General features: G+C 39.2%; 1 protein-coding gene across 2 annotated transcripts in view; it reads left to right on the forward strand.

The window, feature by feature from the left end:
* The window catches only part of Chst9 (carbohydrate sulfotransferase 9), a 270,592-nt gene that overhangs the window by 122,647 nt on the left and 120,961 nt on the right, over positions 1–26,984 (forward strand). The window contains exon 3 of one of the 2 annotated variants that reach the window (XM_060377647.1): positions 5,075–5,113. The exons of the other annotated variant lie outside the window; for it this stretch is intronic. Within the exon in view, the coding sequence (XP_060233630.1) occupies positions 5,075–5,113 (39 nt within the window). The remainder of the gene's footprint in view (positions 1–5,074; positions 5,114–26,984) is intronic. 2 annotated transcript variants of the gene reach the window in all.

Raw genomic sequence — 26,984 nt, forward strand, 5'->3', positions numbered from 1 at the left:
TGTTTGTTTGCCTGTGGCTCCAACAGTTCAGACGCAATCAGCTGTGATTAAGAGACTTCTATGCCAAAGCCCTGAAATATATACTGTAAATTGATGTGTATTTGATGTTTCTCTGTGGAACAAGACAAATGCAAAAGCTCTCAATGGCATCAAGGAACAGTGTGCATAAATAGTTGTAAGATTTGAAATTTTAGTGTTCAATTAAGTACATTCTCTCATAGAAGAGGAAAGTTTTACCCCGCAAATTCAATTTTTATGAGCTGATGATCCATTTTTATTCCTCACAGGTGGAAAACTGTATCTCGGCTTACACAGAAATAAGAGGCAAAGCATAGCTTGCTGCACTTAAACCAGAACGTGGTAAAATAAAGCTTAGCTAGGACAGCATGCCTGCTCATTATTCTGAAAGCCTCTTTGTTATTTTATCACCCACTTTTCTAATGGAATAGTTTTCTGGGTTGTCAGTTGTAATGTAAATACCTGTTAAGAGCTATATTCTGATTGTACGTTCACTAAATCTGAGCAGTAGTAAAATCGGCTTCATGTTCTCTAATGTCTCGGGGTGGGTGGGGGTGTGGTGTGTCTTTTCAGATGCCAGTGCCATCCCAAGCACTGGTCTTCAAGGAGGCAACAGGAGACAGCGATAGGACTTACTGCATCTGAGTGTCAGGCAAGCACTGGACTTAAGGTTTGTGATGTCAATAAAGAGCTAGGGGAGCACGAGAAAGGACTCCAAAAAGAAGGGGTTCACAGACTGTTTCATGCGCTCTGCTCTAAGGGTAGGACTTTGAAAGGCAGGAATTATAAGGTAGGGCATTCCATGAATCCAAAACAGCATAGTATGGCACCACTTGAGGGAGGTGTGATTTCTCACAAAATGGGTATTGTGAATGGCACTTGATGGAGGGAGGGAGGAAGCGACTGGTGGCAAAATCATCCATTCACAAATTCCATATTAAAGGACAGGGATTTTGATGCTCAGCAGAAAGGCAAAAGAACAGAGAAAAACAAAGAAGTTGGTCAGGAACCCTTCTATACACATGAGGTCATCTCAGGATAAAAGGTCAAGTTCATGAGTACAGTGATGGCAGCGAGAGAGGAGAACAGTGAACTCCCTTAAAGAGAGTATCAAGGCTGGGGAAAAGGAGGCTCTGGGGAGACTTCCTTAAGTTTGTGTCCAGATTATTGAGTAAGAGCCTCCAGGATGCAATGGCTTCGGGGAATAGGATAATCGCCTGTTATGAACTCAGAATTTGTTACAACAGAAGACACATCCTGGGATTTCCACTGGACCTGAAACCTAAACTTCGAATCATTAGATATAGGTTGCGGACTAATTTCTTGCTCCGAAAACAAAAGCTGAAAGAGCACAAGATAGATCATCCCCCCACAGAGCAAGATAAAGAGACTGAAAAGACAGTGAGCGGGTTCTCTCTGTGCAAGCACGCAAGCCTTGTGTCCCTCGGCCAGTATAATTTGTCTTATGTACTTTATCTTTGTAATTTGAAAATCTGTGTGTATACAACCAAAAATAGAAATCTAACTATTGTACGATAGACCTGTTGGCAGGAGAGACTTATTAAGTAACATTTACATGCCTACCTTCAGTTACAAAGCTTTTTCTTATAACCCAGAGCTAGAATTGTTAAAGCCTCAGTAAAAACTTAAACTGTGCATTCTATGCTCCCTTCTGAAACATTGGGTCCCCATGTCTCATAGGGATTTCATTCACTTACTTGGACTCACCGTAGCTGGTCATTTCATTTCCATGGCGTTCCAAAAATTCAGCTTCTGGTTCCTCACTTTAAAGAAGAGAAATCCAGGAGGGCCGCCTGCAGCCTGCATCACTGCAGGTGTATTTCGTCACATTGTGAACTGGCACAGGCTTTCAGCACGTTCATAACAGTTTTTCCAATCAAAACAATAATAAGCTTTTATTGTTGTACATCTTATCTGTGGAGATCTTTTGAATGGCTGGTCCTGTGTATAAATCCCCTTCTTTAGCTGTGACAAAACACCCCGACACAAAGCAGTGTGAGAGAGGAAATGCCTATTTTGGCTGACTGTTCCAGAGAAGACATGGTCCATCATGGTGGGGAAGGCATGGCAGAAAAAGCATGAGGCCAGCCATCATATTTCAGAGGGAGGAAACAGGAGCTGGAACCAGACAGTAAAGCTTCAACTCCCATCTCCACCTCTACCCCGTACCACTGGCGGTCTTTTCTCCAGCAAAGCCACACACACACACACACACACACACACACACACACACACACACAGCTTCAATAACCTTCCCAGACAGCACCATCCGCTGCAGAAGTGTTGAAATACAGAAACTCATAGAGGACATTCCTCATTCAAAGTCTAACTCCATGTGCCCAGGACTTGCATGAACTTGTATCTAAGATACCAGCCAGATCCAAAGACATCTAAGTTCCTGACTAGGGCTACTGACTAAGCTGTTCGTGTCTCTGGTCACCGATGGCACTTTTGATACTCACTGGATAGCGACAGGAGGCCTCAGCTCGATGCCATGTGGCTCTTTCCACGGCCAGTGTCATTGCCCTCACTCTTATTATCTGCCTTCCCCCAGATAAGTAGTTTCAAGAGACAGAAAGATGAGAACTACGTGTTTTATGCCCAACCATGGAAGTCACACTCCACCATTTCTGCAAAATCCTGTTTACACAAGTTTGTTTAATTCAGTGATGAGAGAGACTTAAAAAAGAACATGAGTGTTGAGAGGATAGAAGATATGGGCCACTGAGAGTACTATGATAGCCTTAAACACATCTGCTTTCATCTTGGGATTTGCTAAAATTTATTTTAGTAGAAGCTAAAGGCTCTCCAAAACATTGCTAATCTATGAACACTCTGCTAAGCCAAGCTTTACACACAATTTTTTAAGTTAACAAAAACATTTGAGGCACCTCACAACCCTGAGGGTGTAACCAAATGCAAGGGGCGGCTCGTCCTTCAGCAAACTTGCAAGAGGAAGCATGTGCCTCACTCGGTAACAAATGAGGCCCTTAAATGGACTGTTCATCCTATTTATCAGTTTGAATCATTGAAATAAATTGCAACCAGCAAGTCTTCTGGAAAGAGCCCAAATGAAAATGATTAATCAAGGTGCCAATTAAAGGAATTCTCCAATTCAGGCAGCTATAGGTGGGAAGGCTTGCATTTTAGCATTTTTTTAAAGACAATAAGGCCTTGAAGAATTACTTGCATAAAGTTTACACATAGCTTTGATGTGTTCTATAACTTCCTTATAATGTTCCAGCCACGAAATGTTGCTAGGTAACAAGAAGGTGACAGTAGGAGGGATGACTCTCATTTACCCATGCTGAGACAGTGCTTTCACCTCCACTTTGGTGGCCTTTCACATCATTATCCTGGGGCAGAGCTCCTTGCCCGAGTCTTGAAGCTTGGACAAGCATCCCATAGATTAGCATTAGCATTGGCTTGTGTCAGCTAGAACCTTTGCCCCATCAAACCCATTTATATGCTGCAGGGTTTCTCGAGTGACAAATGGCATCCTCAGCCTCATCTTCCTAGTTGCTCCCTTACTCTTCTGGTCCCTCTCTATTGAAAATGTTGCCTCCCACAGAGATGGTGCTGTGTGACTTTGAGTGAACTTGACAGCTTTGGATGCTGTTGGAACCCCTATTCCAAATTTCCTGGAACTTTATTGTTTGTTCCCAGCTCAGTTTGTCCTTCATATCCCAAGGATCTCTGCCTCTTCTGCTTTCTCATGGTCCCACACACACCAGATATATAGTGTTATGAATTCTCAGTTATTGATGTCAGCCTATTTCTCTATATCATCTGCCTTTACATTTTATTCCACCCTTCACTTCTACATGGGCATATCCTGCATCCATAATCTCAACTTTGATCTCTGCTATTTCTCCTATGCCTGTGAAACTTTAAACTTAGTAAATCAACACAAAACCCATCATTTCTGTACCCTATCACTCCCCTACATTCATCACCACATGCCCCAAGTCATCTGAGAAATCTTTACCTTGCCACCTGCCTTGCAACTTAACTTTTGTAAATCCTTGGGCTCTGTTTTGATGCCCTATCACCCTCGGGCAACCAGTACTTTACGTTCTTACTAACCATAACCTATTTTACTCTCTTACTACCTACCGCATAAATCTTGTATACTAGCATTGGAGGTTATGTCCCTAAAGCAAGCTCTAAACATTTCCCCTGGATGAAATGTATGTGCACACTTATCCCACTCTGTTTCTGTTTGGTCTATCCTTGTATCAGCAGTCCTAAATCCTGTGTGCATCCAGGTCAAGCACCACTGTCCCCATAACTTCACAGGCCCTCTCTTCTTTCTTGGTACGATTGTTTGAGTCTCTTGCATCTTCAACATCCTGCACCTCTCGGTGTATGTTTCATCTCATGTTAAATAGCTTGTCCTTTCTCTCTTTCAAGTATTGTGTTAGAGTTTATGGTTGTTCTTCCTTTCCTTAGCTTCCTCACACCCGAGAGTGCTCTATATAGAAATTAGTACCTTTTAAGCTTATTGTTCAAAAAAAATATTTTGTCAATAGTCTTGCTCAGTGCTGGACCCTGTGTGATTCAATATCTACCTAGCAGGCATGATTTAACCACTGCTACAATGGTGGAACTACTGTTATAGGGTAGCTGGCCATATTCTGATTAGATTTCAGGACTGATAGACAGGAGGGAATCTATGTTTGGCCCTCTAAACCTACTACTCAAAATCCCATGGTTAAGATGTCATAAGCCCTAGATGGAAGCTATTATTGGTGTTGCTGAATGGTCATGTTATCAAAAACTGCCTTCTTGCTAAGAGAATTTTTAAAACCCAACAGAGTATTTCTCATATGCGTATAGTTTTTTTTTTTTTTTTTCAATAAGGTGATTTGAAAGCACTTTCTCTGTGTCAACTATGAGCAGTCGTTACTAAATTATGCAGGGCATGGCTGAGAGATAATGGTTCCGCTCTGACATTACCATACACTCCATTTTCATCTTAGTTATATTATTATATTCTCACGACCCTACACTCTAACTTCTTTTCTCATTGTAGGGAGAATAGAGAGAAAAAGAGAACAAAAAGGAGTATCAGGTAAGATTTCATTTAATTAGCTCCAGATTTATTTTCTGTTTTCATTTCCAACTTTAAAAATGTGGCTATAACTTAGCATTCAAATTTTCTCATAAAATTTTAACATTTATGATCCTTGACTTGATCGATATTAAATTAATTTAAAATAAGTTAATACACTTAGATTTTATTTTAGCTTTTCCATCAACCAATTATATTCCTGACATTATGTCTTTCCATTCAAATGAAAATTAGATGGAATGTTTAATTTTTCATAATTACTTATCAAAAAGCAAGTCTTACAATCAGCACTTAAAAATAAGGATATTTTCATAATTGTCAACCAGCTTATTTTCCCAAATATCTATGAATTTCAACTGTTTTTCTTAAAACCCATTTTTCTATGTAATGTTTTTCAAGATTGTATTAAAACTCTGTATTAAGACTGTGTATATGGGGAGAGATTGGCAATGTGTTTTCAATGATTACAAAATATAAATTCTTTGTGTTTCTAGAGGTGGCTGTTGCTTAGGTCAATGCAATTTCATACATTATGGAACGGATATTGGCTAACTAACACAAAATAAGCTCTCATGTTTCCATATTTTCTCTACTTGGCTTTTGATTTAAAATCATAAGGGAACATAAATTTCATTCACTGAAAAAGCACTCATGTTAAGACATTGGAGCCCATGAGGTCCAGAACTGCCAACAATTATGGGTTATGTTGATTTCACATATACACCTGTGTCCACCGCTTAACAATTTCAACAGCCATATATGTTATCCCTATAGGCAGCTGAGAGTTGCCAACATAAAGATACAGTACTTCTAATACCCTTCTTCCCACTGTGTGCATGGAAGGGGGTGGGGCGGCTCACAGGTAATGTTTTCCCAAAAAGCTAGTATAGTCAATGGAAAAATATTCACTTTGATAGTGAATAGTTATACAATTCCTTATCACTTCTCCTACCTACTTAACATCCATCTAGTACATTTGAACAAGGGAATTAGTCTTTCATCTTCCCTTTTAAAAATGTGTTTGCATTTTCCTTGTTCTGCCTCTTGAAACCAATAATGAATAAAAAAAATCATATGTAAGTATATAACATACAGATGTATACAAACATATACATGTATACACACAAACACACACACACACACACACACACACACCTAAAATTCAAGGGCATGTCTGGTCTTTTGGGTCTATGATCACTCTTGTTCTTGCCCTTGAGAGAAGGTTGTGTGTACCTGCTTCTAATGTTGTCTGGAAGTGGTGCTGTAGGTACTGGCTTCTTCTTGAAAGAAACTGCACAGAGGAAGAAAGTTAATTAGCCAAGGTATTGCTCAAGATACCCTGCTAAGTTCCTTCTGTGTTTGCAGACTTGAAAGTTTCATGTAATCAAGGTGGCACACGGAGTCTAGATAGAACTCAGGTGTCAGGCCTGTCCTTTCTGGTATCATCATCCTGACCTTTCCTCACAACGTATTCATCTTCTTTTTTAATTAATTAATTAATTAATTAACTTTTTACTTTATACCCTGACTACAGTTTCCCCTCTCTCCTCTCCTCCCAGTCTTTCCCCTCATACCTGCTTCAGAATCCATTCCTCCTCCCTTTCTTTTCAGAAAAGAGGAGGTCTCCCACAGATATCAACCAGCCTTGGTATATCAAGTTGCAGAACATCTAGACACCTCTTCTCCTACTGAGAGTAGACAAGGCAGCCCAGTTAGGGAAAAGGGTCCCAAAGGCAGGCAACAGAGTCAGAGACAGCCCCTGCTTCCCCTGTTAGAAGTATCACATGAAGACCAGGCTACGCAACTACTACATACTTGCAGAGGGCATAAATCAGTCCCAGGCATGCTCTCTAGTTGGTAATTTAGTCTCTGTAATCCCTATGGGCACAGGTTGGTTGATTCTGTAAGTTTTCTTGCAGTGTTCTTTACCCTTCTGCCTCCTACAATCCTTTCTTTTCCTCATCAGCAGGATTTCCCAAGCTCCACCTAATATTTGGCTGTGGACCTCTGCATCTGTTTCACTCAGATGCTGGGTGAAGCCTCTCTGAGTAGGGTTATTCTAGGCTCCTGTCTGCAAGTATAGTATAATATCGTTAACAATGTCAGCAGTAGACTCTTTCTTAATAAAATTTTCTTAAGAAGTAGAAATCAATTTTCAGGTAGACACATCTTTGTCAGGGGACAGCAATCAGTAAGGTACTCACAAAACTCCTCTTACTAATGAAGGTAACTGGCCCCATGTTAATAGAATGTCAACCTGTCTGATGTCCAGGATGAAATGAAATCATGAATAACTAATGGGTAGAGGCAAGATTGCTGGTGGGAATATCTTGTCATTTAAACGTATATCATGTTCCTTGAAAATTCTCTATTTTTACAGTGAGTTTAAGTTTAGTGGAGACAGTTTTGCCATAGATTTTAGGCACAGAGTTTCATACAAAGAGAGATGCTCAGGACATACCCAAGTATGGGACTGACTTCTCAAGGGAGAGTCACCACAAAATATGAACTTGTAAAAATAGTGCAGCTTTTCAAGATCAACACAGACATTTGTCAGTTCCATCATAAAATCTGTACAGTAAATGTTGACACTGGCACGGATATATATATATATATATGTATGTATGTATGTTTAGATACTAAGATACCCTGAATGTCAATGCCTTTGCTGTTTCTGACCTTCCCAGATTGCCATGTACCATCCACTCTCTTTAGATCTGTGTTTTGCTTTTCAGATCAGGCTGTGCCCTCCTTGCTTACTGTTGAGTCTGTATCTCCACTGAAGAAGAACAGAATTTTGTTCTAGTCACATTCACCCTTCTCCTACCCTAGTTCATTCATGGGAAGGAAAGCCAAAGAATATAGGGGGAAAAGGCCACATGCAGTTATGCAAAAATAGTACCCGTTAAACAGGAATACACCAAGAACCTCATTTTTTTGATCGGATGATTAGACCTTTGTTTAAATAATTTTGAGCTGGATAAATGGTTCAGTGGTGAAGAGAGCTTCCTGCTCTTGGAAAACATGGCACTTAGTTCCCAGAATCCTCATGAAACCCAACATCATCTTCTGACCCAACAGACACCCGCTCTCACATGTACATGCACTCATACACACACAAACACCCATACACACATACCCAGAGGGAGAGAGACAGACAGAGGCAGAGAGATAGACAGCTTGACTGACAGAGAGACATACACGTAAATAAAAATAGTATAAATTTAAAAATTTTTCCTTAAGACTAAAATTTCACAGAAGAAAGTTTTTGATCAGTATAAAAAATTCTAGGACCAAAAATGATGACTTACTAATGTTTATGAAACTGTGCAAAGACTGGTCATCCAAGCAGTTGGTTAGTTCATTCTGAAGGTTATCTCCATTTTTGGCTACGGTTCTGCATTATTAATTAATTAAAATGACCTGCTTTGTCCATGTGGTCAATGTACAAAAACCCTTACATGGTTCACATTCCATTATTTAACGGAGTAAATTGTGTTTCAAAGCTTTTGGTTAATTTCGCCTGAACAAAGTTTCTCATACCCCTGTGGGTAAGGCTGTGGGGTAGAAGTTCAATTTTACAGGCTAGGTAGGTGGCTTAGTGAGTAAGAATGTTTGGTCTGCAAGCGTGAGAACGCAAGATAGAATCTCCAAGCCTGGCCTGGCCACTTGTATCTGTAAACCCAGCATGGCAGGGAATGGCAGATAAATGAGATTACTGGACTTTGCTGTCCAACAATCCTAGATGAAACGGACAGCTTCCGGTTCAGTGAGAAACCTTATGTCAAGAGAAGAAGATGGAGAACGATTAAGGAGGACACCTGATAGCTTTCTCTGGCCTCTACACGTAAGTGCACAGATGTAGGAGCCCACAAACTCCATGCACCACACACACACACACACACACACACACACACACACACAAGAGATGATGGCTCAGTGGGTAAAGGCATTTCCACTAAGCTCAGTGCTCTGAGTTCATTCCCTAAGAACCAAAGGTAGAAAGAGAACATTGACTTATGAAAATTGTCCACCCATGCACTATAACACGGGTGCTTTTACATACATAAACAAATAAACAAGTGTAATTTAAATTTTTAACTGTGAGATCTACTTAGAGCATGCCTGCATTCTGGTTGCAGCTCAGGCTGTGCTTTTATTTGGGATACTGTTTTACCTAAGCCAGAATAATTCCACAAGAATAATTAAATTGTGATCATTCATTGCAATTTTTGAAAAGCAACTCGAAGCATGTATGTCCCTAAACACTTGCCTTATAAGCAACAGAACCTAGTCATACAATGTGCAAAGCAAAATTTGGATATGTGGTGTTGTAAGAATACATGGACAAAATACAAAGATTCAAATATTTGATGCAGTTACGTAGCTAGTTGTCCCTTTTTCACTAATCCCACTCTTTCATCAGGAATACAGAAAAAAATTATCATGCTTATTTTACATAGAAATACCTACTGAGTGTGTAATACTTCTGTCAAAAAAAAAAAAAAAACAACTCTGCTTCCTTCAATGTTGTTGTGTTCTTGATATTAAAAGGTGCCATAACATAACATACTAAGAAGAATTTAGGTACACTAAATTTAAGTGCACTAAAAAAGAGTTTCTCATAAATTATCATTTGGAAAAAGTAATGTCAGAAGTTTGCTAAAGATGTAGAGATGCCATTCGGTAAATATTATACATCATTTCTAATCTTCTTGCCTTTCAAATCCAGTCAGCTATTAAGTAGAGAGTAGTTCTGGAGGACCAGAGAATGGAGGCATTTGCAGAGGTGATGAGTGGTGTGATGAAGTTGCAAGCTTTTTACTGATGACATTAGTTCATCTCTAAAGTTAGACATGGTTTATTCATTCATGACATTTTTTAGTTGCTTGTAGAAAGCAGTGGGTTTTTGTTTTTTTCTCTTCCCAGAAGGTGAAATCTACTGTTGCATATCTAGCAAATACTGGGATGTGTGCTTTGCCAGCTCAGTCTCTCGCTGCTGGTTTTAGGCTGGGCTTTGTGGTCCTTGCAAATGTTCCAACATGACAATAACAATTCCAGTTTGAAACACTGGCACACATTGACTACACAGGCATTCTGGATTTAAAAATTAGGTAGAGGCAGCCAAAGAGCCAGCATCTGGGCAAGCCAGCCAGGCCAGTGACCACCAGTGCCCTTCTCAGCCACGCCCTGCTGAGAAATGGGATGTGGTCAGTGGCACATGTTACCACCAAAGGCCGTGCAGATGTCCCTGCTCTGTGCTGCATCCTGAAGCCATGTTAATGTCCACAGTCTGGCCTGCCACCAGGAGCTATATTGATGTGATTGGCCTGTGCGGCCACCTGAGGTAGTGACAGCCTCTGAGGACCTTTTCTGAATCCAGGATCCTACTGCAGCAGGGGCCGTGTTCATGATCTGTGCTGTCACCAGAAACCATGTAGAGGTCCATGATCCATGCTTCTTCTGACTGTGAAGAGCAAGAAGGCTACTTTTACTGTGATATCGATGATTGCAGAAGCACAGTTAAGACAGAGAAACGTGGCTTCAATAACAACCCCCATCCCAACCCACCCACCCTGCAAAAGTAACAGCCCAGACAGGAGGCCAACAAAGAGAACTCTTAAAAAGTGTGAAGGAAACAGGGCTTGGTGGCACACCTTTAATCCCAGGACTCAGTGAGGCAGAGGCAGGGATTGCTGTGAGATCCAGGACAGCCTTCTCTACAGAGTGAGTCCAGGACAGCCAATGCTACATAAAGAAACCCTGTCTAAGAAAAAAAAAAGTGTGACTAGGATGCTGAAATAAGCTCTTCACAATCGATGGCTCCTGGCAGAAGTATGGAAGGGGAAAGAAGAAAGATTCAGTTCTATTTAAGGGGCAGACCACTGAGAGTTTGATCATGCTCCAGTGAGTATAAAGATAACAGAGTGGACTTTTTCTTATTTTTATTGTCTGCTTCTTTTTTGGAGAGAGGGTCACAAGGGTGTGGCAGAGATGGAAAGACTGGGAAGGGATTATGATCAGGTGAGTGATGTGAAAATTCCAAACAATTAATAATAATGTTACATGGAGGAAAATATAATGAAAACCTCAACAAAGAGCAGGTATATAGAGAGGTTCCAAGATGGCAGCAACCAGTGTGTATTGTATCTAAGGGGCAGACGGTCAGAGACTGCAAAACTGGTGAGTAAACAGGTGGCTGGATCCAAAACGCCGACTTTGCTGCTTCCCTGACCAGAGGGGAAATCCAGGGATTTGGAGACAATGGGATCCAGGGCCCCAGTGGCCATCTCCAGGAGTCAGGAGCTGTGAGAACCCTGCCCTTCCCACATACTCAACAGAGTGCAGGTCCCCAGGTCCAGGGACCCTTTGTTCCTGCAGGCAGACTTCGGATCCCTCCCTTTCCCCTGAGGGAAGTGCCTAGATTCCTGGGCCAGCATCCCAACCTCCAAACCATGGTTTTACTGGTCCCCCTGTGGAAACCAGGTAGACAATAAAATCATAGGGATACCAGATCCAAGATGGTGGAGCCCAGGCCAGTATGAGTCACAGGAGCTCAGTGTCAGGTAGGCTTGTAAGCCACAGCTCAGCTACCTTCTGAGGCACTGACTTCCCCACTATTGCTACCTGAGGCAGACATCCTCCCCTTACCGGTAGCTCAGGCAACTGCATCTCTACCCATCAAGACACCCATGCCCCACCCTTTAAAATACCATGCCCACACTCTGCCTTCTGAAACTACATCTGAAGTGCCAGCACCTATTCGTGTTCCCCTGAACCTTTCTCATCATCCTGAAGACTACTCCAGACACCAGAGAAGAGTGAACCTAGTCTTAGGTACATGTTCAAGAAGCAAACAGCCAAAGCAATGGACAAACCAGGATGACTAAAGACCAGTGTAAGAACACAATCATCAAAAACCAGGACATCATGGCTCCACCAGACCCCCCAAGAAACAATGGGTATTCTAATGCAGCTGAAACACAGGAAAATGACCTTAAATCTATGATTGTGCAGTTATTAGAGACATAGAAAGAGGAAAGGAACAAATCTCTCAAAGAATTGCAGGAAAATACAACCAAACAAATAAAGAAAGGCCATCAAGAACAGACAGGAAACCACAATCAAACAAGTGAAGGAAATGAATAAAATTATTCAAGACCTAAAAACAGAATTAGAAACAATAAATAAAACACAGAGAAACAATAAGAAATCACAGAGGTAAGCACCACCAACAGAATACAAGAGATGGAGGAGAGAATCTCAGGTGTTGAAGATAAAATTGAAGGAATTGACACATCTCTCAAAGAAAACATTAAGACGGAAAAGTTCTAAACACAGAACCTGCAAGAAATCGAGGACACCATGAAAAGACGAAACCTAAGAATAATAGAAATAGATAAAAAAGGCTCAAAGGCCCAGAAAATATTTTAAACAAATTCACAGAAGAAAATTTCCCCAACTAAAGAAATGCCTTTAAACATACAAGAGGCTTAAAGAACACCAAGTAGATAGATAAAAAAAATTCCTCCAACAACATAATAATAAAAACACTAAATGTACAGAGCAAAGAAAAAATGTTAAAAGCAGCAAAGGAAAAAAGGCCAAGTAACATATAAAGGTAGACCTATCAGAATCACAGCTGACTTCTCAACAGTCTATAAAAGCCAGAAGCACGTGGGCAGATGTCATACAGACACTAAGAGATCACAGATGTCTATCCAGACTACTATAACCAGCAAAACTTTCAGTCACCATAGGTGGAGAAAACAAGATATTCCATGACAAAACTAAATTTAAACAATATCTATTCACCAACCCAGCCCTACAAGAGATAGTAGAAGAAAACTACAATCCAATGAAGTTAACTACACCCAAGAAAACACAGGATATAGATAATTTCACAACAGCAAAACCAAAAAAAAAACAAGCACACAGACACACAATCACCACTAACTCCACAATAAAAGAAACTAACAATCATTAACCACTAATCTCTGTCAACATCACTGAACTCAACTCTCAAAAAAAAAAAAAAAAAAAGACACAGGCTAACAAAATGTTTGTGGAAACAGGATCCACCATTCTGCAGCATTCAAGAAACACAACTCAAGAACAGAGATAGACACTACCTCAGAGTAAAGTGGTGGAAAAATGTTTTGCATGCAAATGGACCCAAGAAACAAGCTGGAGTAGCCATCCTAATATATAATAAAATATACTTTCAACCAAAATTAATCAAAAGAGATAGGGAGGGACATTTCATTCTCATAAAAGGAAAAATCCACCAAGAGGACATCACAGTCCTGAACATCTATGCTCCAAATACAAGGGCACCTGAATTTGTAAAAGAAGCATTATTAAAGCTTAAATCACATACTGATCTCAACACATTGATAGTGGGAAAGTTTAGTGTCCCACTCTCACCAATGGACAGATCATTGAGACTGAAGCTAGAGAAATAATGAAGCTAACAGAGGTCATGAGTCAAATGAACCAATAGATATCTACAGAACTTTTCACTCAAACACACAAAAGAAAATGTATACACTTTTGTCAGCGCTACACAGAACCTTCTCCAAAACTGACCATATAGTCAGTCACAAAGCAAACTTCAGTTGAAACATTAAAATTGAATTAACCCATTGTTCTTTCTCAGATCACCATGGATTAAAGCTAGACCTCAACAACAACAACAACAACAAAACCCTACACACTCATGGAAATTGAACAACTCCCTGATCAAGGGAAAAAATTTAAAAAAAAAATTAAAGACTTCCTATAATTTAATGAAAATGATGGCACAATTTACCCAAACTTATGAGACACCATGAAAGCAGTGCTAAGATGAAAATCACAGCACTAAGTGCCTTCCGGAAGACATTGGAGAGATCCCATATTAGCAACTTGATAGATCACCTGAAAACATTTAAAAAGAAGAAGAAGAAGAAGAAGAAGAAGAAGAAGAAGAAGAAGAAGAAGAAGAAGAAGAAGAAGAAGAAGAAGAAGAAGAAGAAGAAGAAGCAAACACACTCAAGGGAAGAAGATGACAGAAAATAATCAAACTCAGTACTGAAATCAATAAATTAGAAACAAAAAGAGCAATACAAAGAATTAATGAAACCAAGAGTTGGTAGTTTTAAAAATTCAACAAGATAGACAAACCCCTAGCCAAACTAGCTAAAAGACAGAGAGACAGTACCCAAATTAACAAAATCAGAAATGAAAAAGGGGACTTAACAACATACAATGAGGAAATCCAAGGAATTATTAGGTCCTACTTCAAAAGGCTGTATTCCAAAAAATTGGAAAATCTAAAGGAAATGGCATTTTTCTTGATAGATTTTACCTACTAAAGTTAAATCAAGAGCAGGCAAATAGTTTAAACAGCCCTATAACCCCAAGGAAAATAGAAGCAGCCATCAAATTCTCCCAACGAAATAAATAAAGGCCAGGGTCAGGTGGTTTTAGTATAGAATTCTACCAGATTTTCAAAGAAGAGCCAACACCAATACTCCTCAAACTATTGCACAAAATAGAAACAGAAGGAACATTACCAAACTCATTCTATGAAGCCAGTCACCCTAGTATCTAAACCATACAAAGACTCAAAAAAAATGTTTTTCAGACCAATCTCCTTTATGAACCTTGAAGCAAAAATCTCAATAAGATACTTGCAAACAGCATTCAAGAACACAACAAACACATCATCCACCATGATAAAGTAGGTGTCATCCCAGTGATGCAGGGATGCTCCAATATGCAAAAATCCATCACTTCCCCTGAGGGGACCTCCATACAAGGCCACAGGAGATGAAGATGAACCCAGTTCTCATGGGAATAGATGAACTGGGGTGTCTGGGTAGGGTAGGTAGGAGGTTGTATTCTTCCCCAACTCTGAGAAATAGGGGAAAGGGGATGCAGGAGGGGTGAGGTAAGGGAGTATGACCAAGATGTAAGTTGAATTAATTAATAAAAATATAAAAAAGAATAGGTAGATAAACAGTGCATAAAATCTTTCATTTGTATATAAACAACATGTTTTGTTTCTTATACATTATTTGCTGGGTGCAAATTTTCAAGCAGCTCCGACTTTGGTGTGAGTCTTCTGAATTTGTAGTTTGTAGTTACCACTAGATTTCTACACAATATCAAAAGTTAAACCCTCAAGAACAAATATTAGTAATAACTAACTAGTCCTAAGTTTAAATATCAGTGACTGACATTTGAGCCCTCATATCCAGCTCCACACATGCTTTTTAATGAACTATCATTTTATTAAAGCCCACTTATGGTTGGCTTTCAGTATTTTGGGATCTTGTGCTTCATTATCACTTCCAGAACCATTATTTTAGTCATGATTGCTTACCATCAAACTTAAAAATACTCACTACCCTAACATACATGTTTTCTTTTATTTGCTTTTAATCTTGAGACTGTCACACAAATGAAACTTGACCATAGCCATCTTTCCTTAATTCCCTCAAGTTCCCCTCAACATAGGCCCTTACCAACTTCATGTCCTCTTTGTTTTATAATAACTCACAAAGTTCACTCTCCGCTGTCCATGTGTGCATGGGTGTAAGGCCATCAACCGATGCATGAGAAATCTACCAGTGGCCACACTGTCAAAATAGGGGGAGAAGAGGGGAAAAGGGTGAGGCTGGAAGAATGTGAGGGAAGGGAATACAGCCGGGTTACAAAGTGAATAAATTGTAATGGTAGATAGATAGATAGATAGATAGATAGATAGATAGATAGATAGATAGATAGGTAGATGGATGGATAGATAGATAGATAGATAGATAGATAGATAGATAGATAGATAGATAGATAGATAGATAGATAGATGAAAGTGTGGTTCTCCCTTCCCCAGCAGTTGTCAATGACCCATGGTTCCTTAGTAGGACCTGGTTCCTTGCTGCCTCATCTGAAGAGACCTGACTGTGCTCACCCCTCCGCAACTTCACTCACCACCGCCATGAAGGTAGTAATGTATTTGCCTTGGTGGGAGTGTTTACATCAGGAAAGTTAACTGGCTCCCTCATGGTTCCAGGGTAGTGTGTATTAAAGCTTAGGTACCTGCAGTCCTTAGCAAATGGAATGAAGTCATGTTCACTTAGCTAGAACTTGAAACCACAGCTTCTGAACCACAGCTAACTTAAGCCAAGCTCTGAGCTCTGATGAAATATATAAGTGGGTTATTTTTTCTTCATATACCAGCCACGTAGCCAAGATTGGTGTAAACAAAGTCTCATGAGTTTAGATCTTCTAACACTTATACAGCAATTTTCTGCTTTGATCACCCAGGCGATCCATTCCAAGAATATTTGCTTTGTTCAAGCAGCTTTTGCTCATGAACTAGTTCTGTGAACTGCATTAACATATCCTATTTTTTAAAAATAGCCAGTTATATGTGGGGTTATAGTTTGAGAACAGTATTTATTGTTGAATGAAGTAAAGCCTCTTAGATGCATACAAAATAGAAGACTCACACTTGAACTGTTCAAAAAACCATGAAGAGACTAAATTTTAAACAAACTTCATTTTCCAGGCAGTCAAATTTATGATAGACACAGCTGTGCCGAGTTATTTTGTAAATACCTTAAATTTTATTGCACAGCATTGCATTTAAAGAGCATATTTATGCAAATTGAATAAATATGAAATGATAAGTAGCTAATGTTAGAGAAATTTCCATGTCACAACACAGAGTTGTCTATGAAAATATCTTTTTGAAGCTGACCCCTAAAACACAAACAAATAAGTGCAAGCCTGACACTTGATTTGGATTGATACTGTGGTGAGCAGAGCAAAACTTATTTGCATTCCCCTGAGATTTGCATCATGAATTGTTTAAGTGTCAGGGGAGAAATGTCCTCAACTACAGCACAAGAGATTTCTCCATTAAGCCATGTGCCTCATTCATTGCCTAAGTGAGACAGTTTTGTCTGGGTTGACGCTTGAGCACTGTGTATTTGGTCCTTGTTCTCAGAAAATGAAATGGTTTCTTAATTTGTGCTAACCAAAATTACTTCGAGCTTCAGTTTTAGATTAGTTTGTTAAAAATTAAAAAAAAAAAAACATCCAAGGAATTTCCAATTACGGTGGAACATAATTCAAACAAAAATAGACTTTTGTTAGTACCAACTCTGGTTCTTGCATGTCATCCTTGCACTTGAGAAACTGGGAGAGCAAATTGGAGCAAACCTGGGCTACAGAGCAAAATCCTGTCTGAAAAAGAACCAAGAAATAAAAATAAGTCATGGAAATACAAATGTACTTTAGAGGGGTAGGCAATCTTATCAAAGCAGCAGAGAACCAAACAGTTCCCAAGAAAACTGTGCTGGACTCATCAGTTTTAGGAAGATGTGCACCTCGTGTGTATTTGTATCTCAGTAGATGCTATAATGTATATAAAGTAAAGTAATAATGTATAACAAAATAATATACTTCCTTCTGGCAAGACCTGGCCATGGAGCATCCAAGGCAAACATGCGTTTTGTTTAAGTCAGAAGCACAATCCACATAAACAAAGGCTGAAAACTGCCCACGGAAATAGAATGCCTGTGGTCCACACGCTCCCTCGACAAAGGAGTCTTAAGTTATAAGTGATTTTCCCACAGGGATAAAAATGAGGTTTTGTTTCTAACCAAGAAACAGGAGCCTAACTCTTTAAAAAGATGCAAATGGTCAGAAACATTTTAATCAACAGTAAATGATATATTTGGATAATGCATAACTTAAAACCTTTTAAAGTGAATGTCTGTCACTGGAGCCGAGAGAAACAGAAATCAATCACGGAAATCGTCCTGTTATTTTACTGAGAGTCCCCAGATAAGAGGATTTCAGGACAGCAGAGAGGCCACCAGGCTCTCTGGCGACATAAAACACCTGAAGCCTGCTCACCCTGAAGTGGGGTTATGACGTCAGGGGCAGCTGGGGAATTGCTAAGGAGGTTTAGCTTTATTGAGAGAGAAACGAGAGACTCTTAAGAGTGGAGGTGCCCATCATATGCACTGATCCATGTTTACAACGTCCTTATAAGACCCTAAAGGGGTGGTACTCATAATGGGGACAGAGTCACATTCACATGGTCCTTGGAAGACCCGAGAAGTGTTCTCTGAGACCGATACTCCAACCAAGGACCATGCATGGAGATAACCTAGACCCCCTGCTCAGAGGAAGCCCATCGGCTGCTCAGTTTCCAAGTGGGGTTTCCTAGTAATGGGAGCAGGGGCTGGCTCTGACATGAACTCAGTGGCTGGCTCTTTGATCACCTCCCCCTAGGGGGTGCAGCCTTGCCAGGCCACAGAGGAAGATGCTGCAGCCAGCCTTGATGAGACCTGATAGGCTAGGGTCAGATGGAAGGGGAGGAGGACCTCCCTTTTCAGTGTACTAGGGGAGGGGCATAGGGGAAAAAGAGGGATTGTGGGTAGGACTGGGAAGAGATAAGGAAAGGGGCTGCAACAGGGATACAAAGTAAATACATTGTAATAAATAAATATATAAATAAAATTATATTTATATATATATATATATATATATATATATATATATATATATACCTTTCTGTACCATTGATAAACAAAGAACACAGCACATTCAAGTTTGACCTCATGTAATACATTTTGCTTTCACTGGTCATTTTCCTACCTAATGTGCTAACCATCTTATAGTGTCCATCCAGGAAAGAGAGATAAGCAAATACAATTTACATTAAACCTAATATGTTTCATTGACCCTCATGGTTCTTAGAAATGTACTAAACCTTACTGCAGCAATATAGATATTTTGTCTGTAAGATTTTTAGTTTTTATTTATATTTAAACTTATCATAAAGTATACAAACAAAGTTTATTTTTGAAGTTGTTTATAACATTTAAATATATAGGGTCATTAAATACATTTAAATTGTACTACCATCACCACTATTTATAGAACTGTCTGCATCTAAAACTTTGCCTATTCAACAATAACTCTTCCATTCCCTTTTCTCCAAGCTCAAAGAAAGCATTCTTTTCTCTCCGTGTGTGTGTGTGTGTGTGTGTGTGTGTGTGTTGCTTGTATGTGAGTTAGCAGGTGTGAGTGTTTATAAATATGCATTCAGTGGCCAAAGGAAGACATCAGATATATTTATCAACCCCCACCTTGCCTTTCAGAGAAGGGGTCTCTAATTGAACTTCAAGCTTGCTGTGCCAGCTAGGACCACTGGCTGGTGAGCTCACAGGTTCTATCTATTTCTACTTCTTAACCCTGGGACTATAGGCCCACACTCTCATGTGTGTGTTTGGGACTTATATTCATGTACTGTTGCAGTCACAACAAATGCCTTCACCCACTAGCCATCTTCTCATTCTTGTTTCCTGTAAATTTGATTACATTGAATACTTTGTATCAACTGAACTAAATAATATTTGGGGGAGGAATACGTATTTGTTTTACTCTGTGAAATAAAAACTGTGTTAGTTTGGGTAGAGAGATGCTCTCCCAGAGGAGGCCCTGAGTTCATTCCCAGCACCCAGATGGTGGCACACAACCATCTATATTGATCCAATCCCCTCTTCTGGTGCACAGACATGCATACACACAGATAGCTCATGTACATCAATATATAAATAAATATTATTAAAGAATGCAGAAAATGTATTAGAATGTTACATGTACAAAATGATCAACTTCATTATGAAATTTTCACGCATATATGTAATGTCTTATATGTGTTTTGTGATTAGCTTATATTATAATACCTTGGAGTTTTATCCATATTATAGTATACATTAGAATTTCCTTCCTTCACAAGGCTGAACAATATTTACTGCACCTACATACTGCAATTTATTTTCCCTTGTACCTCATGGGGAACGTTTAAGCTTTGGGTCATGGTGAATAAACTGCTGTGAACATGGATGTATAAATGTCTTTTCATGATTATACTTTCAGTTTTTTTTAGCATATACTCAAAGCAGATTCTCTAGTTTTTATCACATTGTATAAGATTATTTCTTGGGATATCATACTTGAGGGTTACTCTTCATTGTCAACTCGATGGCTTTGGACTCACCTAAGGTGCATACTTCTGGTGTGGCTTTGAAGAAATGTCCTGTGAAGTTTGTCAGAGGAAAGAAAACATTCAATGAATTTGAGTGTTATCCAGGGATTATGGTCCTGGGTTTAATAAAAAGAGGGAAAGGAAGAAGTCACCCAATGATCTGTATCCTTCCTAACTATGGATACAATATCATCAGCTACCTCACACTCCAGCCAGTACTTCTTCAGAATGAAGAACTGCATGGCCTCAACAGGAAGCCAAAATAAACTATTCATTCTTTAACTTGCCCTCCTTTATGTAACTTGTCACAGTAACAAGAAAAGTAACTAACAGAAAAAGTTTGTACCAGGAGTGGGGCTGTTATTTTTTTGTTTGTTTGTTTGTTTGTTTGTTTGTTTTTTTAAACAAACCTGGCGATGTGGTTCACAGGCATTTGGAACTGGTTTGGAGGAGAAATGCGAAAAGGTTTAAAACTGTGAAATGGAAAAGCCCTAGAATTCCATAAACAAAGCTTAGTGGATCCTTCTTGTAGGAATTCAGAGAACCAGAATTTTAAGAAAAATGTAGACAGTGGAGGTCAGGGCTCATGAGATTTCAGAGAGAAAATATGGAAATATTGGGAACTGAGCTAAAATCTATTCATAAGACATTGATGCAAAAAATTCACAGCATGTCCCAAAAATGTTAATGAAGCTAAACTCACTTAGCAATGGACTCAATCATTTGGCAGAAGAAATTTCAATAGAGAATAACATGCAGTCTATGGAATGGCTACTGCTCATTACTCTTATCCAGGTCTACAGTAAAAGAGAGAAGAAAGTAGAATGAGAGATATAAAAAGCATACATTTAGATTTGGAAGAGAGTGTGGAAAAGTTTGAAGATGAAGAGAAGGTGTGTTTTGAGAGACAGATGTAATTATTTTTATCATTTTTATTATTATCATTTATTACAATTATAATTTATTCAGTTTGTATCTCAGTTGTGGCCCCCTCCCTCATCTCCTCCCAATTCCACCCTCCACCCTCTTCTCTCCCTATACCCCTCCCCAAGTCCACTTCCCTTCTATTTGACTCTAGCTTATCAGGTCTCATTAGGACTATTTGCATTGTCTTCTTCTGTGTCCTGGCAAGGCTGCACCCCCCAGGGGGAAGTGATCAGAGAGCCTCACATTGAGTTCATGCCAGCCAGAGACAGCCCCTGCTCCCCTTACTATCTAACCCACTTGGGGACTGAGTCTATGGGCTACATCTGAGCCAGGGTTTTAGGTCCCCTCCATGCATTGTTCTTGGTTGGGGTATCATTCTCTGAGGCCCCAGGGCTCAGTTTTTTGTTGTTGTTTATTTGTTTGTTTATTTGTTTGTTTATTTGTTTGTTTGGGGCTCTGTTGGTCTCTTTTGGAGCTCCTGTCCCCTCCAGGTCTTTCTATCTCCCCCTTCTTTCCTCAGATTCCCTGCACTCTGCCCAAAGTTTGGCTATGAGTCTCTGACTCTGCTTTGATACTTCGATCAGTAAAGTCTTTCAGAGGCTATCTGTGATATGCTCCTGTCCTGTTCCCTATCTTCTCCTGCTTCTGATGTCTACTGTGTTTGCCCCTCTGCATGAAGATTGAGCATCTTCTCTAGGGTCTTTCTTGTTGTTTAGCTTCTTTAGGAATATAGATTTTAGTATGTTTATATGATATTATGTTCGTAGCAGTTCTATTCATAATGGTCAGACTCTGGAAACAAACTAGATAACCCTCAACAGAAGAATGGATACAGAAATGGTGGTATAGTTACACAATGGAATATTACTCAGCTATTAAAAAACAAGGAAATCATGAAATTTGCAAGCAAATGGTAGAAAAGATCATCTTGAGGAAGGTAACCCAGAAACAGAAAGACATACATGATATACACTCACTCATAAGTGGTCATTAGATACTTGTGATTATTAAAGATGTTGTGTGTTGAGAAAAAAAATCTTCCCCTCTGAAGACTCCAACTTTTGAAAATGCAAACTCACTTGAACAGAAAGAGCCTGAGATAGGAAAGACATCAAAGGCTTCTCAGCTGGAGAATAACATCCTTGGAAATATTTTTCACCAGATTCAGACACTAAGCCTGCAGTAGAAATAAAACAGACAGCATCTTGACCTGGCAACACGAAGGGTCAACATAGCCCACATGATACTTGTTTTGTAACAATGCAAAACATAAAAGTGATGGGTCCTGGAGACTTGTGCCAATGTCCCAGAAAGCTTTCAAAAGCAAAGAATGTGTTTTAGGGTTCGACTCCCAGAAACTAGGCTCTGAAATTCTACTCTGAAATGGTGATGATGGAGTTATAGTAGAAACTCCAATATTTTGGAGAGGCTAGGATCATCGGACATCTGAAGAAATCTGCACTTGTGTGATAGAACCAAAACAAGATAGAGGCTGTGTGAGATATAGTAAGCAGACCTGGAGAGGCGTGACTACCCAAGCCTATTGGAGCACAGCTAATATTATCAAAAGATCCAGATCCTGGACTTGTCGCTTCAGGACTTGGTGTTTGCCCTGGTATGTTTTGGTGTCTTGTTTTAGCTTAATCTTTCTTTACTTTTTGGAATGGAAATGTTTATTCCATGCATCTTCCCTAGGGTCCTCCTTGTTGTTTAGCTTCTTTATGACTATCAATTTTAGTATGTTTATCCTGTATGCCTAATATCCACTTATGAGTCACTGTATACCATTTCTACTTCTGGGTAACCTCACACAGGATGATCTTTTCTAGTTCCATCCATTTGCCTGAAAATTGCCTGATTTCCTTGTTTCTAACTGCTGAGTAGTATTCCATTGTGTAAATGTACCACAATTTCTATATCCATACTTTCTAGATGTTCACCATTTGCCTTGCCAAGTGAACCTATAAAGCAGACGCGTTTGTCCAAGATGATTTTTCAGAGAATGGATTCTTACAGTATATTTACTTGGTTTCCAAGTAACTTCAGGAACCACTGGTTAATCAAGTAGAGAAGCAAGTGGCTGTGTCAGTCATAAAATTCAGAAACTGAGTGCCCTAAGAAAGACATCCTTAAGCATGGTAGGATGGAATTAAAAGGCAGATCAAGTGATATCCAGAGAAAGAGCAGTATACAAGATGAGGTTAGCAAAACCTTATCCAGACACATTTGAAAAGGTTTAAGAGATTTTCTCTAATGTACTCCAAGGCCATAAATACATAAGTTATAACGCAAACTGGGTTAATTTAAATGAAAACATCTAAATTCAGGTTGAAAATGTTTTTTCATTTATTCAATCACTCATTGCAGAACCAACAATAGAATCTTTATTATTTACAAATACAAATCAAGAGCAAATATCAAGGTTACATATGGTATGAAAATGAATTTTTTAAATAGAAATTACCATTAGCATCTATTGTTTGATTTGATTGTTTAGATGAAATGAAAGGAAGAATGGTACTTTCTGAATTTTTCCTTTATATCCATAATCGATCAGTGTTGTTTGGCTGTGGATGAGTCTGCTTACTTGAAAAGATGCTGAATATCATCTTTCAGTATCACAATAAAAATGTGTGCACTCTGTAGGTCTTCTGTCCTTATTGCACCTGTTGACGTGGGTACCCTCCTATTGTTAAGATTATGAAGCTAGGGCTGCAGAGCTGCTCTGTGGTTAAGGTTAAAAGCATGTTCTGCTCTTGCAGAGTTGTTGGGTTCAATTCCCCGTTCAGCATGTAACTCCAGGAGTATCTGCTGTCTCCGCCTCCCCAGGTACCTAGACTCACTAACATGTACCCATATGCTGACACACCCACACCCACACCCACCCACACACACACACAAACACACACACACACACACACACAGACATAATTGAAAATAATAAAAATAGAACAGGAGAGGTAGCACAGCAACTAGAGCACTTGCTTTTTTTGTGGAAAACCAGGGTTCCCTGCCCAACACCCACATGAAGACTCTAACCCACAACGAGCTGAAAGACCAGTACAGGGAATCTGGCATTCGTTTATGGCCTTTGTGGGCACTTTGTGCATCTAGTGCACAGATATACGTGTTGGCAAAATACTTTTACACATAAAATGAATGAAAATAAACCCTAAATAATGAAAGTTATTTTTTTTTAATTTTTAAGTAATATGCACATAAATCCAAGGGGGAGACCAGACTCTGCAGTGATGTGGGCATGGGAATCTGGGTTAGAAAGAGAGTGCAACACACCACCTGCACGCCTACACCTAGAGCAGCTCTGTTAGCTGCAGTCAAACACTTCTATCTGCAGCTCATTTGCCGCTGACACAGAAGCCTCCAAATTTGAGGAAATAGTAGGTTCTCTTTGCAAGGAATGTTCAGATCTTGTATTTGTTGCAAAGTGACCTATTAAGAGTTTGTATGCCATTTCCAGTGTCACAGTCAACCAGGCTTTCTCCACAGCAGAACACTGGTGACTATTATGCTCAAGAGAAACAGCTGCGCACTGACCTCCCAGGAATTGCACAGGGATTTGTAAACTCGTGTCTTTTATAGACATGTTTTTACACTTTCTGCAGCATAATTTTAAACATGCTTCATATCTGGAACTATGTAACTCATCTTGAACCCATTATGTAACTGTGGCTGTTGTTTTGTAAAATATTAATTAGATAACATCAATAAAAGTCATGATGATTTAACTAACATAATTGTGAGGTTTAACATACTTATAAAAGGATATGATTTAAAATTGACAAAAATATTTTTAGCTATTGAACATGTTAGGAAGTCATCATTTGCTTTGTTTAATAAACCCAGTACAAAAGTACAGATAATTTTTAAGGTAAATTATAAATTCATTCCTACAATTCAATTTTTTTACAGTGTTCATCTAAAACACAAGAAAATAATCTTCATCTGTATGAGAAAGCAAACCAAAGAAGAGCAAATTGATTAATTTATTTTTCAAATTCTTAGCAGATATCTTAAATAACATCTCTCTAACCTATGTGAACAAAATCCTGTTTTCATGCTATAATGCCACTAACACCATGCTCTTCTTGATTTTTAGATTATGGTTGCAATATTTGAATTTCACCAAATGTCTCAAGAAGACTTGCAAACACTTGCATTGTAGCAGTTTTGTAGGTAGAACACAAAGTCTTGGCACAGTTATAAAAATTAAACAGGCAAATAGGAATAGTGCTATCTCAAGATCCAGCTATACCACTTCTAGGCATATGTCCAAAAGAAGCTCAAGTACACAACAAGGACATTTGCTTAACCATGTTCATAGCAACTTTATTTGTAATAGCCAGAAGCTGGAAACAACTCAGATGTCCCTCAACTGAGGAATGGATACAGAAATTATGGTAATTTACACAATGGAATACTCCTCAGTAATTAAAAACAAGGAAATCATGAAATTTGCAGGCAAATGGTGGGATCTAGAAAAGATCATCCTGAGTGAGATACCCAGAAGCAGAAAGACACACATGGTACATTAGACATATAATATAGGATAATCATACTAAAATCTGTACACCTAAAGAAGCTAATCAAGAGGGAGGACCTGGGTAAGATGCTCAATATTCATTCAGAAAGGCAAATGAGATAGACATTGGAAGAGTGAGAAAACAGAGAACAGGACAGGAGCCTACCACAGAGGTCCTCTGAAAGATTCTACCCAACAGGGTATCAAAACATATGCTGAGATTCATAGAGTACATGGAATCTTATGAATGAAGGGGGAGATAGAAAGACCCAGAAAGGACAGGAGCCCCACAAGGAGAGCAACAGAACAAGAAATCTGGGCACAGGAGTCTTTTCTGAGACTGATACTCCAAACAAGGACCATGCATAGAGATAACTTATAACCTGTGCACAGATGTAGCCTAAGGCAGCTCAGTATCCAAGACGGTTCCCCAATAATAGGACCAGGGACTATCTCTGCTATGAACTCCTGGGCTGGCTCTTTGATCACCTCCACCTGAGGGAGAGCAGATTTACCAATCCACAGAGGAAGACAAAGAAGCCAGTCCTGATAAGATTTGATAGACTATGGTCAGATGGAAGGAGAGGAGGACCTCCCCTATCATTGAACTGGGGGAGGGGCATAGGAGAAGAAGGAGGAGGGAGGGTGGGATAGGAAGGAGATGGGGGAGGGGGCTACAGCTGGGATACAAAGTGAATAAACTGTAATTAATAAAAAATAAAAAAGAGTTTGTTCAAGAAATATATGAAGCAAAATGATGTCTCAGCCAGTTTACACATTGTTTAATTTTTTCTTTGGAAGCTGCTGTGTTGTGGAAGATCTGTACAGAATAAGTCATAAATCAAACAAAATTCAACATTGTCACTCCTGAGAAAATGTCAAAAGAAGAGCTTTTCCCTGGCTATAAAGATTTGCATATAAGATGACAGATAGGAAAAAGCCCAGTTCATATTTACTGATGAAAATGGAAATTCCAAGGCCAGTATGTGACTCATTTAGAATTTTTAAAAATCATTTCACTTCAGAATTTATATAAGAGGACTGCATAATTCCATAAGTAATATTACATCAGTCTTTGACGATGAGTCTGTGTTGAAGACAAATAACAAATATGCCCTTAAACAGCTAAGTGATCTTGAGCTCAGGGACAGAGGGACCCAACACTCATATTCATCTCAGATATTTCAAATAAGTAAAGACACAGTGGTTATTTAGCAACTCACCTTTTCTCTCCCAGTACCCAAAAGTTCTGGAGATCTGCTACATGCAACATTACACATACAGTTAACATGATGGATTGTACAGTGAAATCATGTTTAAGGCTAGATCCCACATTCAGTGTGCTTACTACA

The sequence above is a fragment of the Meriones unguiculatus genome, chromosome 2 (assembly GCF_030254825.1).
Source record: "Meriones unguiculatus strain TT.TT164.6M chromosome 2, Bangor_MerUng_6.1, whole genome shotgun sequence".
NCBI lineage: Eukaryota > Metazoa > Chordata > Mammalia > Rodentia > Muridae > Meriones > Meriones unguiculatus.